The sequence below is a fragment of the Heliangelus exortis genome, chromosome 3 (assembly GCF_036169615.1).
Source record: "Heliangelus exortis chromosome 3, bHelExo1.hap1, whole genome shotgun sequence".
Lineage (NCBI taxonomy): Eukaryota > Metazoa > Chordata > Aves > Apodiformes > Trochilidae > Heliangelus > Heliangelus exortis.
The window spans coordinates 27006954-27028606 of record NC_092424.1 but is presented as its reverse complement, the minus strand read 5'-3'; the positions used below and the strand labels follow the sequence as shown (position 1 = coordinate 27028606).

The 21653-nt window shown below is 39.1% G+C and overlaps 1 protein-coding gene across 1 annotated transcript; it reads right to left on the bottom strand.

Moving 5' to 3' along the window:
- Nucleotides 1-7247: 7247 nt before the first annotated feature.
- Nucleotides 7248-20083, bottom strand: FBXO28 (F-box protein 28). The gene is made up of 5 exons (XM_071739744.1): nt 19706-20083; nt 13603-13712; nt 12474-12612; nt 9783-9978; nt 7248-8021 (listed from the first exon to the last, which is right to left on the bottom strand). The coding sequence occupies exons 1-5, from the start codon at nt 20066-20068 to the stop codon at nt 7627-7629; spliced, it is 1203 nt and encodes a 400-aa protein (XP_071595845.1). The 5' UTR covers nt 20069-20083; the 3' UTR covers nt 7248-7626.
- Between the last annotated feature and the right edge of the window lie 1570 nt (nt 20084-21653).

The window sequence follows — 21653 nt, the reverse complement described above, 5'->3', positions numbered from 1 at the left end:
TTCTGGTCACTTCAAACCTGGCACTCTGTGATTCTGTGACCCCAGAGCAGCTCCTCCATCATTCACCATGGACTGCAAGAAACTGGATAGCTGAAGCTTCAGCAGCTCTATGTTCACCTCTCTGCCTCCCATTCCTTCCTGCTGGATGCCTTTAATGCTGTTTATATGGCTGTAACCTGACTGTGATTTTTCTGTCCGAGTTTTTTGAACAACCAGCCCAGAAGTCCCCACAGATGGGCAGGCAGTATGACCCAACCTGCTTCCTTGCGGCTGGAAACAGAACCAGCTTCTTACAGCAGGTCTGTAAAAAACACTTTTTCTTTTCCAAAAGTAGGAGATGTGTGGTTGTAAGAACTAGCTATCTTTTGTCCAAAATCTAAATTTTTGTAAGCTGCCTAAAGACACTGAACTACAAGTCAAAACTCCTGTGCTAAGGTCTCCTTTTTCTTCACCTCTTGTTGTAAGATATATAATAATTTCTTTGATGACATCCTCTGTAAGAACTAAACTCCGTTTACTCTGTCCCTGCATCTATTTCTCATATAATATTGACTGTGGGCAGTTTTTGTTGAGATTATGTAGAAGTGAAATGACTGCTTGCCTGGAATTTTAGTTGTCTGTAAATCCACTCAAAATATTATAAATCAGTATCAGTGAAAAAAACAGCAGAGGAAGTTATCACAAATAAACTATACCTTATCAATTAATGTGATATTAATATCTTAAAGTTTATGATGCATTACTTAAAATGTATTTGCTAAGAGCCCCAAGTGTAACTAAGTGTTGGGGAAATACAAGCCCTACTTGAAAATGCTTACAATCTAAAGTAATGGACAAAATGCAGGACCTGTAAAACATAGCAGCTTCGTGAATGATTTTGTTTACCTGCATTTTTAATCTGTGTTTATTAGGATGTAAATTTTTAATCTGTGTTTATTAGGATGTAAATAAGAAGTGAAAAAGGGAGCAAGTAGAGGAGAGATAGAAATGTTTATGCACAGCTTTTCCCTCCTTAGTCACAAGATCTGAATTTTGCAGACATTTTGAGGACTGGTGCAGCAGAAGGGGTAAAGAGATGTTTTAAAGCATTTTGCTCTTTCAGGAGATGATTGGTTTTACTTTTTGGCTCAGTAACCACAATAAACCAGGAAGTGCTTCAGAGCTACCCACAGAAGATGACTGTGAAATCAATGGGATCTCAAGTGTTTCACTCAGCTGCACTCTAAACCCTGTATGTAATGTTTATGAAAATGTTCACTTCTTCTTGTAGTTCAAATATTAGCACTGCTATCCACCACTGCATTACGTACCTCCTCATCTGTGGATTGATCCTGCCGAAAGAATGAATGTTTCTGTTTATAAAAAAGGTTGCAGCTGTTGACAGGAGCACAGTTGACAGGAGGAGAGACTACAGTATCACAAGTTCAGTACACAGGGACAGGTTTACAACACTGCAAATGTATAGGTTTGTAAAGGGCCACAAGTTTCAGTAGTGTAATTAAACAGAAGATCCTAAGTTTATAAACTAAATATCCCATAGCAGCCAAACAAGTCAAACAAATAACAAATGATGAAAAATTAATGAACTAGTAAAATTTTTGAGAATCGCCCAAGTATCTGGAGTGCAAAGTGTTTTTCCTAATTAATCATGGAGTCTTTCTGGTTTAAGCAGGCTGTATAATAAACCTGAATTTATTAGGTCCCCAGCAATCTAACACTTTGTATCTGACCTTTTCCCTTACAAAGACAAAGAGATCCAGTATCTATTACATCTTCAGCTGACACAAAACTCAAACAAAAATCCTGGTGTGTTCAGTCACATGTAAACCAAAGCTATCCATGCATCCTCATCCAACCAGGAAGGTGAGATCCAGTAAGCACAACTGCAAGAGGAGAAAGAACATGGACAAGGGAACTGGTCCAGGTACAATTCGAAGTAGCACAGGAATGGAACTGGAGAGTATCAGAATAGTTCACAACTGGCAGAAGTGTTGCTATAAAATACTCCAAAATGAATTTACTTATGAAATAAGTACCAACTTATCACTGTAATTTGCCAGTTACCTTCTTAAAACCGTCAGGAACACCAAGAAATCAGTAGTCCAGTCCTTTCTGAAGATGTTTAACTATTCTGTGTCATATTATTTTCAAGAGGCTGATGGTGATGAAAATTCCTTAGGCAATCTTAGTGCTTCCCACAATTAACTGTTAGAAGATCTCAGTAAGAGCAACCACGTTTTTGTTCAATACAGTCTTATCTTTTATGTTAAGAAATTATGTGAAGGCATCCCATAATATTCATTCCCTGCCCAAACGCAGCCAATTCTTTTTTCAGTAATTTTACCTTTCAGTTAAGTTGCTTCTAAGTGATTGCACTTTTTGAAGTTCGCAGCATCTTTTTTCAGACAGTATCTGCTTTTAGGACTGATACCCCATGGTATTTTTGGTTACTGCAGAGGTAACGTAGGAGTGGTATGCAGAAAGGCTCTTGCTTATACTCACTCCTACAGAAGCCAAGGTCATTGTTAAACTTATGTGCTGTAAATGAAAAGGAGTAAAAGGGTCTCGTGAGTGGGAGGGGCTGGACCAGACGGGTGACCCAAAGGTGACTAATAACATATTCCATCCCACATGCATCATGTTCAGTATAAATTTGAGGGAGCACAAGGGTCAAGCTCTCTCCATCCATGGCCAATGTCTGAAGAGGACTCTTTCTTCTGCCCTCAATACCAATCCATGCATTCCTGAATCCAGTTCCTGTCTGCCATGGAGTCCAGACTGGGACTTTGCCAGTGCTTGCACTGCAGCATTGGTGGTGACAAACATCACTGTGGGAGCACCAGATTTTTTTTGTATATGTTCATATATATTTCATTATTTTCCTATTATTTAGCTTTTTGTTTCATTGTTCTTGTTTATGAAAGCTGTTCAATTTATTTCCAACCTGTCTCATTCACTTTTTCTCTTCCCCTTTTGGGAAGGCAAAAGGGCTCGAGTTCAGAGAGTGCATCTGAGTCATTTACTGGCCAGCCTGGCCTTAAACCTTGGCACATTTATTGATGCCCAATGTGGGCTTGATCCACGACTCTGATAGGTTGCCTGAAGAGTTTGAATTATGGCAGTTGGTGAGAGGACACCCAGATAGGTCAGGTGAGAGAGCACCCTAGTTTTTCCCTTTGAAGACTCTTGAGTTGGAAATTAAACCAGACAGCTCACATCATGCCGTTGTTGAGTGCAGAGTTTTGTTCAGAGTTAAGTGCTACAATGGCACTTACCTACTGCATACGTTGTGCTATCGTTTACTTGTTGTTAGTGTTTATTTTCAGTTTTTGTTATTTTCCAGAATGTGTTTCAGGTATGGTGTCAGAGTGAACATCTCTCCAATCTGTATCTCTAAAGGAGTTGCAAAATATGAGAAAATACTTCAGCCATTTTGAAGGTGAGTCACCTATCAGCTGAGAAATACAAGAACTTACTTGAAAAACTGTTTGATAAACTGTCAAGGATGGAGAACAGATCCCACTCTTCCTCTGCATGGGCCCACACTGCAGACATTAGAAGACACCCTTCCATTAGGCTGGCTAAAGAGAGGTGGAACATGCCATGAGCTGCCCTGTGGTTTTTCCTTCATGATTATGGAGGACATAAAGAGATGAGATAGAAAACCTATAGCTGGCCAACAGGCATGGGTACACAAGGTTTAAGATATAACAAAACCAAGAATTTTTCCAGGACAACAGCTGCTCCAGCCTCCAGTGAGTCATTCTCCAGCCAGATTAAATAGGCTTCAAATCATATGTCAGATACAAATAGGAGGAATCAGTCTAATTCATGCAGACTGCATGTGCCCATATGTTAGTGGTGAGTCCTACATTCAAAATGTAGTGGTACCCTGCCTCCAGCCAGATGGAGAAGAGAGAGAACCAAGTTGATTGGACTTTGTTGATTTGATGGCCTGGCATATTAGAAACACAAAGGCTTGGTAGACACCACTGCACAGTGCATCCTAATGCTGTCAAATCATAAAGGGACATAATCCATCAGTATTTCTAGACTGATGGAGGATCTCAAGAGCTGACTGTACTGGAGGCCTAAGTGACCCTCACTAGGATTAAGTGGGAAAAGCACCCCACTGTGACTGGCCCAGATGCTCTTTGTATCCTTGGCACAAACTGCCTCAGGAGAGGGAATTTTATGGACTCAAAAGGAAACCAGTGGGCCTCTGGCAGCTGCAGAGACTGATGACATTAAATACCTGCCTATCAGTTTTGTCTACTGTGATTAATTTAATGTGCTATGCTGAGAGCAATGGGGTCTAAATTAATATTTGTTTCTGTCTGTTCTTTAATATAAGAAATTTATCTTGTTAAGCAGGTAGTCCTTTTTTCTTTAGGCTTCCACCTATTACAACCATTAGCTCTTGTTTAGAAGGTGCTTGCATACTGCATTTACATACAAGGTGTTCAATTTGGAAAGCATGACCTGGTTGCAAACAGGTCTTCCCTCAAAAAAGTACCACTGCAGTATCTGCTGATACCACCTTCACTAGATGCACAAATTTGTAAAAAATCCCCAAACCTACCATGAAACAAGGAGTTTACAAAGCAAGCCTCTGTTTTTAGAAAGCAAGCTTAAAAAGAAGGAAAGCAAGACTCAGTAGTTTTAAGCTATTTTACAAAACTACTTAAAAAAAAGACGTATTACTGCTTTCTCTTTCAACCCCAAGCTGTTTAGTTTGAGCCCTTGCTGCAAGTACTAAAACTGAACACTGTCTGCATTTAAAAAATGTTTTTCACGCAACTTTGTAAACTACATCTTAGCCTCAGTAGTTTGAGATTCTCCCTTGAACAGATATAAACAGAAATGACTAGTGACTACTAACTGTACTTTTCAAGGCTGGATATACCAACTCACATAAATCTGCAGAGAAATTTAGTCAAAAGTGATTTAGTTTTACTTCAGGATATTTATCAACTTGTTCATATATTGCAAAATTAATCCTTTTTTATTCAATAAGGGACAAAAGGGTGTCAGAAGTTAATGTTGCAGCTGTTTCCTCTGTAACGGTAAGTTCATTTTGTTTTTTAAATTCCATTTATAAGTGTATATTCCAGTCAGAGAGCCACCTGGTACTGATTGGATAGGTGCCATCCTACCCAGGAAATGGGAACAAAATGGCAGTGTACCTTTGTTGTGGCATTTCTCAGAGCTTGTGTGCAACCATTCCCTCGATCTGTTTCATGGAAGATTTATGTGCCTTGTTCAGTTTTACTGCACTTGGTAGCGTGCAGAGAATCAGGATGCACCTGCAAACTTGCACCACGTGGTAATTTCCTTGAGTTGAAGGTTTCAAGTCAGCACCATCCACGAAGAATCTTTCAGGTAGTAACAGGCTGCTGCCCTTTCCAGTTCAGCTTAAACACAGCTAGAGATTCACCAACACATAAAAAATGGCACTCTCAATTTTTGCATATTCTAGAAACTAAAGAACCTAAAGTGAAAGATATTAGAGATATATGAATAAACATTTTAAGTGAATGAAGTTCATAGCTTTATACATGTGTAGAAATACTTAACCACAAATATCTGATAATTAGGCCGTTACATGACTTTGTAATGAATGACCATTAAATGAATTTATATCATACGACAGACAGTCATTGTAGCTGACCATGCTGACCCTTTGATTCAAAATTATATTTTAACATATATGCCAGTATTTTTAAAATGAACAGCAATATCTACCTTAAAGAGATCTCTAACAGTAACAAAATTCTGATCTAGAAGATCAGTAAAAGCAAATGCTCCTTTAACAGCTTAACAGGTGACTTTCTATCACTTCCTTCACACTTTTCTTAAGAAACTTGGTTTTTCTTAAAAGGCTCAAACTACCCAACAAGTTTATTTGAAAATTAAATGTCTGCCAAGAAAAAATAAGGCATTTCTAGTGATACTTCTGATATAAGCTCCTGTTTAGAGCTAAACAGTTCTAAAACTTCTGGTTTAGAACTAAAATTGTAGCTCAAGTTCCAGAAAAAAATATCAGTTTTCTCATGATTACATAACATTTGACCAGATAATTTCTGATTTCTTTGGCGATTTAAAGACAGCCACTCTGTTAATATGATAGTCATACAAAACGTGAGAGAACATTGCACTTTAACCCACAGGAATATTATGAAGATTTTGAATGTTATGAAGATTTTGAAATGCAGCATATTCACTGCCATACCAAATTGAACTCAGTACTACCTAAACTCAAAGAAGCAGCTGATTAAAAAAAAAAAAAAAAAAAAAGGTAAGTGAAATAAAGCTACATAGTTTAGTACATTAAAACAAAAACATGGACAGTGGTATTTGTTTAAGGTTTCACAAATATACAGATGGGGGGAAAAACAAATCACTGTACACAACTCTGAGGTTGTTAAGTGACCAGAGAGACTCAACAGTGCAAGACATGTTTTTCCAGTTACAAGCTCAAAACAGAAGTGCAAAAGAAATTAAAGCTTTGTCTGAAGTGATTTACACTTCAGGATAAGGAAAGCTCAGAATATTGCCATCAGTGTTACAGAGAAATTTCCATCCCGCCCCCACCCAACACATACAAAATACTTTTAAAAGTTTTTCCATAATACAGCATTTCATTGCAATGGTGTCCCCCTGAGCTTAGTTATTGTAGGGACAGCTTGTCTGATATTTCTTAGATGTTGGCGTATGTATCACATGGTGCACAGGCAGCTTCTAAATTCTCCAGCTTTGGCAAACAATACCTGCAATTCAAAAGGCAGCAGAAGTGGCAGATAGCCTGGGTTCAAACTCGTAAGACATACAAACATGAAAGCAGCTGTGCTGAAAGCAAATGCTAAGTTATGGCTAAGGAACAAAGAAACTACTTTATAGGTCTCTGTGCTCCCCCCCAGAGTTAAGAACAGTTTCAGGCAAGTGCTTTTAGCAGGCTAAACTGAATATGCATCTATCTATGCAAATGTTGAATATGGCCCCCAAGACCTACACCCAGGGTGTGTGCATATGAAGACTGGATAGGGGGCCTTCTTTCTGAGTTTACAAAAATATATAGCCAATACTGTAGCTTAAGAAGTCAGTTTTACTCGTTACAAAGCAATCCCCAAAAAGTATTAACTACTACTCAGACATTCCAGACAAGGTCACTTGTAACAAAAAAAGGTCAAGTTCTCTAAAACAAGATTTTAAAAGCAGATCTTTCCTTCAAGAGAACAGGACATCAGTTTTTACGCTTAACTCTTTAGTCAGTTAAGACTGAATTTATTTAAGAGTTTATGTGAACATATGCATAAACACAAATAAGTTTACTTTAAACACATCTGCACAGAAAAAAAGATTAACCCTTCAAAACATAACAGAGCATGTCTGGTTAGTATTGTATCTATTGCAAATCTTAAAGATCCTGTGCATTAGGCCCACCCATACAGAAAGCAGGGGAAAAGTCTCAATGAAAGAAAATTATTCTTAAAGTCTAAGTGGTGTTTCAAAGAGCCAGCAGCCTAAATGACACCATGAAGCTAGTCACAGTATCCAAACAAGCATGGGCTTGAGCTGCTAAAGCAGTGTCCTTCTTTCCTCCTGAAGGTGTCATTTACTCCCAGGTTATTTTCTGTTTCGAAGGCGTTTAGATTTCCTAGGACAGTCTGTGGATTCAACAGCCTTCCTCCTTTTTCTAGGAGATTGTTCATTTGAGCCAGAACCCGAAGAATTTCCTACTGTGCTCTCCATCACCTCTCGCAGCTTGCGTTCAAGCTCAGCCAGGCGGGCATTCTGTTCACCTATGATTTGGGTTTGCTCTAGCAGTTTCTGATCTTGATCTTGGAGTTGCTTCTGCTGCTCTTGCACTTTGATGCGGAGCTCTGAGATTTCCCGCTTCAGCGCTGTCAGGCCTGTGCCATTTGCTTTTACTTGCTGCTGGAGCTTGGTGACTTCTTGTCTTGAAGGGTTCTGCTTGGAGAACAGCTGCATAGTTGTCAGTGCTGCAGAAGGCCCTGGAACTTTAGAGAAAACTGCAATTAATCCTCTAGAACTTTGAGACAAGGGTTAAAATTGTGTCCTGGTTTTTGTATTTTGCTGCTACGCCCCAAACGTGAATCAGAATAGTGGTTGCAAGTTACCTGAACATGTGATCAGATCTACTACATTTAAGTATCTGACAAGGCCATATGTTTTCTCAACACACAACTAGTTTAAAATACTCGTACTTTCAGTAGTCTGGGAAACAGCTTATAATTAATTTTCTGTATATAAGCCCCCTTCTTTGCTGTATCAAAAATTACACAGAGATAGTATGCTGTCATCTAGACTTAGTGTCACAGATGTTAAGTCAAAAACCTACAATATGTCTATAAATTACTTATTACAGAACAGCTACATCAAGTAACTATAATTCAATAAAGCAGAACAAATCTGCTGTCTTACTTGTAGGCAGCTGAAGTTCTAAAATTTTGTGATTTGGGGCTTAATAAGATACTTCAGTTTATCTTACTTTTCAGAAGAAAGGAATTTATTTTCCAAACTTCTTCAGACTCACTCTTCCTAAGCACTAAAACCATACTGGAATTTGAGCTTGGTAATGTTGATTAATAAAGTTCCTGCAAATCAAGGAGACTAATACCTTCTGTATAATTTCTTTTACTGACATAAAAGATATCAACCACTTTTTCTCTAATTTTGTTTTTCTAGCAAAGCAAGTAAGATGCAACTTTGAAGCACTAAAAAGACACATCAGTTTGGAAAATCCAGAATAGTCTTTCTCCTCCTCCTTTTTTTTTTTTTTTCCTTTAAGATGCCAACAAAGCTACAGTTGTGTGATGCTAAAGGCTCACCATTAGATGGGTTATGCTCCTCCCTCCACACAAAAGAGACATTTTAATGTCACATAAAGCCTTGGCCTTCAAATACCAACTGTCATGAACTGTAGTGTTGGGCAATACTTCCTCAATTGAGAGAATTAAGTTGAATTGACAGGATATAATTAAGAGGTAGTATTCACACTTATGGTTAAAAGGATGTACAGGGCATCCCAGAATAAGCAGCTCCTACAGTTACATCTATCATTTTTACTAAAGATGTGTTTATTTTTATTACATTATCCTGTAAAAGAGTTGATTTCCCAGCTCCTATGAAGTGTGAAGATGTTCAGTACAGGCAAAACACTACAGTTCTACCACCTTTTTGCTTTTGGTAATTATATGAGGCAACTGCATTAGACTTTGGTTCACAAAAGTTCTGTAAAGTCTGACAGAGACCAGCTTAATTGTTTATAGACTGTTATTTCAATTGTCACTATTATGCATAAATATTTTGCTTGTTAGTGCACTCATTAGTGCCCTCAGAAAGTAAAAAAGCACACACAAGTATATTCTATCTCTCAATGCACTACAACAGCTTAGGATAATTTATCTGGTGATTGTTCTAAAAATAAAAGGCATCGATTTTTCATCTCATGCCAGATTTCAAAGTGTGATGATGAAGTCTCATTCATTGGTGGCACAAAAGCATTTGTTTAATGGATGCACACTATGCATAATTCTAACATATATTCAACTGACTGTTTTTTTGGTAGTTCAAAGGCTCCTTAAATTTCAAAGCAAATTAATTTCAATTAGCATTATTAAGAAACAAGTATCAATATTTATGTAATGAAGCTCACATTTAAGGGAGGGAGCTTTTAAAAAAAAAACAAACAACCAAACAGTCTTGTGAACTTCTACAGAAAAACTAAATAAAACTTAACTATACATTGGCATTAATACCTGGGGCAGTTCCTATTAGACGACCCGACACATCTGACCCAGGCATCTTTCTTTTCAGTATTGGAACAATCTTCTCATCAAAATATTCCATAGCCATGGAGGAAATGTCCCTTAGTTCTTGAAGAACTTCATGAGCCCTCTGAGGAGCTCTTGTAGAGTTTACATACCTTAGCACACGATAAATTTCATCTATTACCTAAAACATTTAAGAAAAATTAGGATTTTCTGATAAAGGCAAGATTATATCAGATCATTCTCAAAGTGCTGGCATATTCGGGAGCCTTTACTACATAAACATTACATACCACTCTGCTTTAGATCTAGATCAGCTTTTTGAAATTGTTTTTTTTTTGACATATCAGAGAAGCTATTCGATTTAGCTATCACAACAGCACTCTTTAAACTCATGAAATAATGCTCATTGTGTGAAATTGTTTTACTACATCCATATTCAAGTTCTAAATTATGTAATCTATACCCACCAGAGCATAATAATTCCTTTTTGGAGAAGCTGAAGCAAGATACTCTAAGACACACTGCAGAGCAGTTACTCTCCCAGCCAGTTATGAGGCATATGAAACACATGAATGGAGCACCAAGATTGATTGTTACGTCAGTCTGAAGAGCTGTAAGTATTTACTTGAGCCCACTTGCATACATCCAAAATACTGAAAATTCAGAATTAAGTCCAAATTATATTAATTTATCAAACATCAGTCTGTTACTGACAGAGAACATAAGAACCCTCTTAACAGGTTTGACAAGCAAGCCCTCTAGTTAGGAGAGATACAGAGAGATGAGAAGTTATCTTGCCTATCTATCAATCATAGTCTGATGCAGGTCAAGAATGCCAGTCCCTTGGCACTTGAAACTACTGACAAAGGTATTTTGCACAGGATTAAGGATGGTTGAAGAGTCTCCTAAGAACTTAATGATTTAAAAATCACAGGTAAGACAATACAGTTGCATCTTGCATTTTAATAAAGCTAAAAAGTTGTAAAAGCTAGACAAGCCTCAAGTGTCTTCATCACACAATAAGCTTACAAGAGACTTCTCTGATTTTACCCACGTTATATCCTGTTAGCAACAACATCCTCAAAACATTTTCCTGCCATCCTCAGTATAAAAACCTTGCAGCAGTGCTCTGCTATCACCAAGAACACAGTATGCATAACCTCAAATGAGGATTCACATGTTCTAACATCCTGTCAGCTCTGTGGCAGCTTCATTCAAACAGTTTCCTGAGGGAAGCAGGGCAGGTAGGGGAGAAACCACAGACTGTAAGTGAACAGTAAGCCAAGAATCTGCTTGACCAAAATGGGATTTTCTGGTAAACTAGTAACTGTGCTGAGAGAGCAGCAACACCAGCAAGCTCATATACTAAGTAAATAATTAAAAAAAAAACCTTTTTAGGTATTATATTAGAATACCAACAAGGTCTTTATGACTCAGAAGGAAAATGTCTGGCATGCTCACTTGCCCAGCTCCTGCACACCTGAGATGTAGGCATATTGCCTTTCCATCTAACATTTTAAAAAGTAGGGCAACATTTTTTTAAAGCATTCCATACTATGTGAGTATCAAGAATTTACATTCATTTCACTTTATGCTATATTACATTTTTTAAAATATGTAGTATGTAAAAATACAATACAAAGTCAAATAAGCATAAATATATTAAATTATAATGATTTAATTTTAAATTAAGAGAGTTCACAGAAATCAAGTTCTCTCTTTGAGATAAAAATACATTTCACGCTCACACCTCATCCTGCTCTACTAAATGTAAAAATGCCTGTCATGCTTCACCTGAATCCAGGAGCTAACTTCTCCATTCATCACAGTGCAATTCAGTTCTCTGTCCATGAAATATTAATACCAATATATCCAAACCTCGCATGGAAAGATCGATTAATAGAGCATTAGGCTGATGTTCACAGATCGTGTTTCAACCCTGAGCTATGCCACTCTTCTTCAGATTATTCTGTCAATTCCCCTGAGCACGTCTCTTTTCACAGCTTATAAAACAGTGTTATCTCACATGTACATCTCACCTAATTTACATTTTGTGTTTGGGGTAGCATTCTGAAATACCTGAATTATTCAGTGGTATTAATATTTAATGCACTTAATCTACATTTAGAACTAATTTCACCTACAGTACAAAAATACCCCATGCATTGTAATAATGAGCAATGCTTCCACATACTAAATATCTTAAACCAATTAATCTAAAGTACTCAGACCCTTAAGAAAGGTGTCAAAAATCTTTGAGATTGACTGCTTTGTGTTATATGTAGCCTAAATTACTAAGTGTTCTGATGACTTCACCTCCAGTTGTTTTATACAATTAAATTTCAGAGTTAAACCCTATATATCACGTTTCTTGTAAAAAAGTTGTATAGGATGTGCATACCACAAGTCAAACATCAGAATTAAGAAATAATTTAAGGGAAAATGGAAATCAAATTTTTAAAAATTAAGTTTTAGGTGTAGTTCGGTTCACTCACTTCAGGCTGCTTGTTACAGCAGAGTATTGGCTTGTGTGGTTTTTTGCAAGTATCTGAAACAGTTTTAGTACATATAACCACATTATATAAATTTTTCCCAGCTGCCTCAAGTTACCTTAAGTTACACAATCATATTTTTTAAACACAGAGATACAGCCACATAATATAGTCTACATTTTACCTTTCCAGGTATGAAGCAACAGAGATTGGAATCCACATACTTCATGAAAGTCATATTTAACAGAGAGAGTCTCGTCTCTACAGCAGCAAGGATGTCTGCATGACGAGCTAATGAATGGTTTCTTCTCTCTGACTCCCGTCTAGAAGACAGACCATTAAGTGGCAAAATGAAACTGTAACAATCACCCATGATAATTTCACCCTTATAACCCCCTGAGGTTTGAAAATGTAACCACTGATATTAGTTGTATCTTTCTGAGGAAAAACATGATAAAGGTTGAAAATCCTCTAGTAATACTGTACTACACTTTGTTAGACAAAACCTGTTCTCTAAATAATTGCTACATCATATGTGATCCATAAATTCTATACACATCTTAGGACTATTAAAAAAAAAAGCTTTCATTACTAACTAGCAGTAGGCACTGAGTCAGTGTGAGTATTTTCCCATATTCCTTCAGTTAGCACTTAGGTAAAATTCACACGACGTTATTATTAGTGCTTTCTACAAAGCTTCAGCTGAGATACAAGCTCTTTTTACAAAGGATCTCCAAGGTAAGTAGCATTTAGTTTCTTCACTCTGACTGGGAAATCTGGTATCCCAGCAGGAGCTGGGAAGAGGACAAAAGACATCGTTTAAGAGAGAAAACTACCTCTCAGTAATGCACGCGTGTCAAACCCCTCTCCCTTTCCCCTGTGTAATCCTTGGCACTGAAAAACCTTGCATTTTTAAAACAGAGTAATTGATGAATTATCTGTGAAGGCAGTCAGTCTTCAAAAGGAATGGCATTTATCCATTCCTAGGAGTCCTTGCTTGATTTGCCAGAAGAGCTGTGTAAAACAGGACTCAGATTTTTCTCTGTTTAAAATACCAGAGATACTTTCCAATATTCTAGTTCCTAGCCTAAGAAAACTTCATTCACCCACACTGTTATTTTGTAATTAGATCTTCAGTTCAAGGTGCCTAATGTGCTTTTGAAAAAAAACAGACGAAACAAAAGACTAAATCAAACATAATTCAAATTTTCAATATATGGAAGTTGAATTAGCTAGCAAGAAATTGCTTTTCAATATTTTGCTAATAGAATCTAGCACATTTAATTTTAACTACAGTTTTAACTGGTACATACCTTGGAAGCTGAGCTTTAACTTGCTTTTGACACAAGTTGTGGTATCTTTCCACTTTCAGAAATCCCTGATTTAACATTCGTTGGCAAACCAAGTCCATTCGCTTACAAACCTGTATTTAAGTAAAAAGAAAAACTTAAAGCTCAATTAAGGACACAAGTTACTTTTACTATTATCTTCTCCATACTTTCTGGTAGTAAAAGATTCTTCTATGAGTATTTGCTCCATTTCAAGAAGAAGAAACTACAGTTGAGCTAAAGGCACCAGCATCCCTAACAATGATCATGATACTCCACAAAAGAGCAAAACTGTTGCACCAATTTCACAAATTAATCTCCTGATACTGCCTATCAAAAGGCAGTAGGCTGAAAGACACCCATACATAAGCAGATACAATTTTCTCTTATTTTAATGAAAATTGCAAATGCCTATTCATGGCTTTTTAACTTGGCATACGGAGTGATTCTGGCAGATCAAGTTAATATTTTGTAAAAAAAAAAGCCTTTGCAACCAAGAAATCATTATTATTTTCTTTCAGCATTCCAGGGTTTTGGTTTTGAAGACAGACACAATTAAACTTTTAAATGTAAGCAATACAGTGCACACAAATTCTTTTTTGTATATAAATTCTTTTCCTCTGTTTAGCAGATTCCTTTATTTGCAATGCTAAATATCAAAAGCCTTGATTTTTTTCACAGATTTAGGGAAAAAAGACATTAATAGTTGCAGAAAACATAATAAGCTGTGAAATTTATGCTTTCATAAAGTAAACAGTTACAACACAAAGCCAACTTGTACTAAAGTTTAATGCAGTAGCAATTCAGTTCTGAAGTTGCAGGAGTGTAGTGAACCAACTGTACTTTGAAATTGGTTTGGTTTGGGTTTTTTGAGGTTGTTTTTTTTTTTTTTTTGTACTGAAGTGCACAACTCCCACTATGAACTCATTATCTTTGCTCCCTTAACCCCCTTTCTTTCTTAATAAATACTGCTTTCCTCCATACACTACTCATTTCATAAAGTCTATATAAGTATATAAAGTCTATAAGTTTATACAGTGAGGACAGAGATTCTCTTCTCTCACAAAAGTCTGCAATTTTCTGTTTACATGGAAGGCAATCCTTAAAAGAGTTCTGTTTCCTATGAGTCTTCCTTTAGTCATAGATGGCTTTAGTTCTGTAAGAACTGACCATTTCAAACCAGATCTGTATTAAAAGTCCATTAAGTAATAGCTGTCACTCTGTCTGTGCTCTTTTGAATTCAATCTTCCTTGTTAAGGCAGGAGAGTCACTCTTCCCTGACATACACATCTGCTAAATCATTTCCAGTGGATAACAAATAATGCCGAGGTACTACCCGCATCAGTCATGCCTGGATCTGATGCGATTTTTGAGGACAAGACAGCTTACTTGTAGTCCTAATGCTATCAAACCCCTGAACTAGGAACCAGTACCCACACACGGGTTACGTTGGCCGTGCAATTATTCAGCACATGAGAAAAGCAATCCTAGATATACGATAAATCCACAGGAAGAACAGGAGTGGAATGAAGTGATTTTAACCACGTGTGCACTGACACCTGGTGGCAGCGAGGAGCTTGCAGTGTGCTGAAGCCCTACCACATCCAAGACAGTAAACTGCATCCCTAAAAATTATCTGTGCTGGATTTTTAAACACTGGATTTTTTTAAATTTTACAGATTCGCTTATGCTATGCAGCATGAAAAATTATTTTCTCCAGTTTTTGAACATTACCCGTATTTGTGCCAATAATCACTGTAGAATCCACACAGTGAGCAGGTAATAGATAACACCAGAACCCAAAACTATGTCTGCAAATTATTTTGCCAATCACCTCTTAAATCTCAGCCAGTTCCTGATATCACCATTTAAACCATCCAGTCCCTGAAGTAATAGGAACAAGTAGTAGAACAAGAAGTAATAGGACACCTCTTTTAGACTGTATAGTCAGCAGCCATACACAAAGCAGCATTATGACACTTTCATACCAGCTCAAGCCAGAATAATACTAGCCAGTCAATAGACCACAGTAAAGTCAAAAGTTAAATTTGCTCATATTTGCAAATGTTTGTATTTTCTTATGCTGAAACGTCCTTATCCTCAAACATTAAGTCCAACTAGACACTGTACAAATTTTAGTGTTAGAAAGTAATTCCAAGTCTGCACGAAAAGCAAAATGAGAAGGTGGTGGCTTCTTAGTGTGCTGATTTATGAAAGCTTCTATGGAAGAGCTGATTTTTCACACCATTTGTAAAGAAACCAAACAGTCACAACCCACCAGTTTAGTACTACCAGTTTCCCTTTCCTCAAGCATGTCTTATTTCTTCCAAGCTTCACTAACTGATAATCAATATCAAAACAGAGATTAAAATATCCTAAGGTATTAAGATTCAATATATGTTCTTAAAGGTTACACAGACACAACACTTGATAATGCCTTTCTAGGGTAAAATATAAGTGACAAAATGTTGACAACTTCAGCAAGAAGCTTTAAAACAGAAATGCCTGTAAACAAAGATTTACTGAAACTGTGGGAAGACTGAAGATGTGCTGTCTGAAAGCTATCAGTCCTTATTTGTGTTGTGCAGAAAATAAGCTCAAGTGTATTGCAGAATCTAAGACACTTCTGTTGTATGTCAGAATCCAAGATAAACTCCTCAGAGTTTATTCTCAGAATATTCATGGGAGTAGGTTATGGACTGTTTTTAATCACACTTACTATAGTAATAGCCTGCATGGAAGTGCATTCTCAACCTTGGATGCAAACAAAAAGAAACTGGAATATAAGAATTTCATAATTACCCCACTCAGGTAAAAATTCCAGAGCTTTTGTAAACTATTGAAAATCACAGAGTAAGAAGTCTTCAAAAGCCAGAAGATATTTTGGCTTCCATACCAGTCCACATACTGGGATGCAGCCTGTCCAGAACATTACAATTTAAGACTGCCCTTGTTTGGGCCAGGATAGAACTAATTTCCTGCCTTGTAAAACTGTACAATCAATTGTAGCTACAGCATTAAACCTTGACAAAGACATAAGGATCTTTTGGGTTTTCTATGTTTCTCTTATGATGAAATATCAGAGAAGGTAGATGGAGCACTCAACACTCAAAAGAGCTGAAAGCAAAATGCTGCTGCTTTTCCCTTCATTCACTTTATCTGAATTAAAGCTTGAGAACCCAAGAATTACACTGAGGTATGATTTCAGACATTCTGCCTACCTATTTTTTAGTCTCCATTACTTTAGATGGACTTTTCTGCTTAACCCACAGGTGATTCCTTTATGTTTTTAAATGCAAAAACACCAGGAACAGCAGAAAGCACTGTGCTCAAGAAAGTAAGTTATTCTTTCCACAATCAGAAGCCCAGCATCTTGCCTTGCCTGATGGCAATCATGATAAGCAAGAAATGTTCTTTACCTTTTTCTTTACTGGCAGAAAAAGACTTGTTATCTTAAGCCCTGGATTATGCTTATTATGCTCTGCATAAACAATACAGGTTTCTATCTATATTTTCATCTGAAAATTTGCTGATGTTCTGTGTCCCTCCTACCCAGCCAACTCTTTGGCCTATCTTCTTCTACCCACTCTAGCTCCAAACAACAGTTCAACTCAACCACTTTTAATTATTTTTTTTTTTAATCAGTGAGCTAGGGTGATCCAGGAAGATATTAGGACAGCCATCTCCCTCAATGCTGGGATCCAGGGAATGCATCAGATTTATTATTTTGGGGAATTTGTGTCTACAATTGTATGACCAAGCTTTGTTTAGGTTGATTGACATTCTGGATCATCCTACCTTTCCCAACATGTTTTATCCCATAGAATTCCACATTCTAAGGGGTTAATTAGGCTGCTTTGGGGCACTTGAATACGCATGACACACAATGTCATTAATTTAATTCAATTAATGTGGTCCTCCAAGATATCTCTAGCAGAATAAGACTAATTGTAAGATACACCCATTCATCTTTTGATAAGCAGCTCAAGCCAGTTCTCAGAGAAGAAAATTTCCTGTCTCTGCAAGACATGTCTTAGAGGAGGAATATACAAATGTCTCCCAAGGCTACTAATAGGTTTTAAAAATTTAAAAGTGGTAAAATTTAATTATGAATTTGTGCCTAGATGTTATTTTTAAAGGATAGCTTAATTCTTCATCAACACAGTTATATCCATTTTCTTCCTCTGGCCTTCAGTGAATTGTCAGAAGAACACCTTTAGTTCTGAATGGCCATCCAAAAGACCAAGCTAATAAAGCTTTTTTAGTTATGAGCTACACTTTTGACTAGGTAAAACTACTATTCTTTACATTAGTGCTGGCTAACAAAGGCAAGTGTACTTTTTTTCTCAGAAAAACACTCATTATACCTTCTGATGTGCTTAAGGGAACAGTAAGGCATTTGATGAAGATCAGATTTCTTGGCTGCCAAAAATTAAAAATCGGAAAAGACTAAACAGTTTTCTTTATTTTACAGCTATGGTGGTTCCATGTGCATGTCAAATTTTATATTTATCCAGCCTGGTTTTGCACATTTCTGAAACTTATGAAAGCAAAAAACTTCTCACAGAAAAGTGAACTTGTAAGTGCTACATAAGAAAGAATAAGTGTTACATTTTACTTCTTAAGTAGCGCAGATGGTTAAACCAGGTCCTTTTGTTGTTATACCACCACCAGTCCTTAATACCAGTTATTCTTAACTGCTAATAAAGCATTGCTTACAAATAATAGCCTAGCCCTACAGAAAGAAAAAGACCTTCTATTGATTTGTGATAGTTCCCATGGGTACCACCATTTATAAAATGCAACTGCAAAGCTGCAGCAAAGGGCTGTGTCTAGCATTGCAATGCATACCATGCAACACTAAGCATATTCAAAGAGAATATGTACTTCTCTTCCTTCAGTTAGCCTGGAAGTACTCAGAAGCTGCAATCCAAAAAGGCAGTACTACACCTTTTTCACAGATCCACTACCTGCTGTCACAGAAGAAGCAAAAGTTGTTTGTGGACTCACAGCATGCCAGTAATATTTAGGTATTGGTGTGCTTGGTGCAGTACGAGTAAGAACAGATTTTCTGTTTGAAGAGCTTTCAGTAAGTTACAGTCAGAATGCAACACTTCAGGTTGCAGATCCAGGACACATGCAGTGTAAATTTCTGCAGAAATGTGCTTGTAGTTTAGGCTAACAGAGTTCTTAAAATAGAAACAGTAATGTACATGCATGTTTACTGAGGGTTACATAAGCTATGCATTAATTCCCTCACTATTATTCTGTTTATGACCTGACAATAAATTCAGTAAGATAGCAGCTTATCGTATTATGTCACGATTTACACCAGGCTCCTTATGCAGACAGTTAAAGATTCATGCACACTGATCTCCTCACTGACATGTGCTTCTTTCCTCCTTTTTTCCTGGCATTATAAAGTTCGGAGGTAGGGGTAATATCTTTTATTAGATCCACTACAACGACTGGAAGAAACAGCCTTTCAAGAAGACGAGAGCTTTCTTATGTCTTTTTTTTTCTTTTTTTTTTTTTTTTTTTTTTTTTTTCCTTCTTTTTTTTTTTCGTCTTTTTTCCCCCCATTTATTTCTAGATAGGATAGGGTCCTTGGAGCAGCAGGCTCACCATCTCCTACACTTCTGGAGTTAAAGTTCTACAAGTAAAAATAAATACACACATGAGACACAACAGACTACCCCCAAAGAAAAGCTGTCACTGGGAAGAATAAGCCCCCAGCAGCCCAGTCATTCTTTACAGGACAAACGGAATGAGAGAGGGGAACGCTCTCATTCTCTTTTAGGAAAGCGTGCATGGAGCCACACATCTACATGCCCGCACCCGAGCTTCGGGGGCGGTTATGGAGAAGGGCAAAATCCCCAGCCCACCCCAGCCCATCGCGCCCTTTTCCCGGCGAGAGCAGGAGCCGACGGGGGGCAGCCAGGACCGGCAAGACCTCCCCATCTCCTCCGAGCTTCGCTGCCGCCCCTGGCCCGGCCGGTGATGCGGGATTCCCCCGGCGGGCCCGAGCCCCGGCCGCACCGAGGATCCTCACCCGCCCGCCCCGCCGCCTCCCCTTCCCGGCCCCTACCAGGCGGAGCTGGCTCGTCTCATCGTAGGACAGGAAGCTGAGGATGCTCTCGATCGCCACGATGGGCAGCCCCATTAGCGTGTTACTCTGTGGCGGCGGTTCCAAGGGCGCCAGAGCCTCGGGAGACTCCGAGACCGGGGGCGGGGAGAGCCGCGCCGAGCCCAGGGCGCCGCCTTCCCCGTCCGACAGGAGCCGCTCCTCCAGAGCCGCCATCTTGAAGCCCGTCCTTCCTCCACTGAGGGAGGGGGAGTGAGCCTTCCCATGACGACACTTCCGCCGCCGATGGTGCCGGACGGGCTGGCCCGGCCCGGGGGGGACGGCCGCTGGCGCTCCGCCATGGCAGTTTACCCCGTGGATTCGCATTCTCGCAGGCGATGAGGTCCGTGAGGGGCGGTGGCAGTAGGACGGCGTCCTGGGAGGCCCTTCCCGGGAGGACTCCGAGGGGCGGTGGTGGCTGCTCCAGATTCCTCCCCCTAGGTGCTGGGCACCTCACCGGGACAGGTTTAAAACAACCGACTGGAAATAAATCTCTGGTACCAAGTGGACTGAGAGCTTGAGAGCCGCTGTGGACGAAGGTGGTGGAGGATAAAAGCACAAGCAAGGTTTGACAGCGGTGTCGGGAAACACTGCCGAGTTTCTAGTGCACCCCTGGCGCGTCACAGAGACGCTACAGCTGCGGGGTGTGGTGGAAAATGGAACCCCCGGGTTCCCTCACCAGCGGCCTGGCTCCACACGTCTGGGGCTTCGAACGTCAGTCTTTACTGTGTCGTTGTGAAGCTACGGGGCTTTTCATAGAATCATAGAATCCTCCCTCTGGAAGACGAGATGAGGGAATGAGGCAGCCAAAGAGGTTGTGGCAGCTCACGAGAGGTGTAGGGTACGCTGACCTGGAAGGGATCCAGAGTGACCATCCAGGCCGCACTCCGTGCAGGGCAACTTTAAAGTTAAACAATAGAATCATAGAATGGGTTTGGGTTGGAAGGGACCTTTAAAAGTCATCTAGTCCAATCCCCCTGCAGTAAGCAGCGACATCTTCAACTTGAGCAAGTTGCTCAGAGCCCCATCTGACCTGAACTTGAATGTTTGCAGGGATGGGGCATCTACCACCTCTCAGGGCAGCCTTTTCCAGTGTCTCACCACCCTCATTATAAAAAAAATTCTTCCTGATAGTCTGTATCTACTCTCATTTAGTTTAAAAACATTAATTCTTGTCCTACTGCAACAGGCACTACTAAAAATCTGCTTATCTTACAAGCCCCCATTAAGTACTGGAAGCCTGCAATAAGGTCTTCTTGGAGCCGCCTTCTGTCCAGGCTGAACAACTGCAACTCGTTTCGGCTGTGTTCAAGCCACCTGATCATTTTTATGGCCCTCTGGTCCGTGCCTTTCCCATTTCTAGAGCTGGATGCACTACTTCAGGTGGGGTCTCATGAAAGAGTAGATGGGGAGAATCACCTCCCTCCACCTGCTGGTCACATTTCTTCTGATGCAGCCCAGGATATGTTTGGCTTTTTAGGCTGTGACTGGATATTCCTGGCTCATGTCCAGCTTTTCATGCACCAATACCCCCAGGTACTTATCTATGGGGCTGTTCTCAGTCCCTTCATGCCTCAGCCAGTATTGATACAAGGGGGTTTCCCAGACACAGGTGCATGACCTTGCAGCATATATATGTACATATATACAAATGTTTCTTTAATACTGACTGGCTTGGGGCTGCGACCCCTTCCAGGGGAAGCCCATTCCTGTGCCAGACCACCCTCTCAACCTGAATTTCCCCAGAGACAGCTTTATGCCATCCCCTCCCACCCTGTGGCTAGACACTGGAGAGATCAGCACCTCATTCTCCGTGCCCCCTCCAAAGGAAACAGTGTGAGAATAACATGTAAAAACTCCATCACTGCTGTTGCTAAGGAGTACGGTGGTTGAATTACAGTGGGGCAGCTAC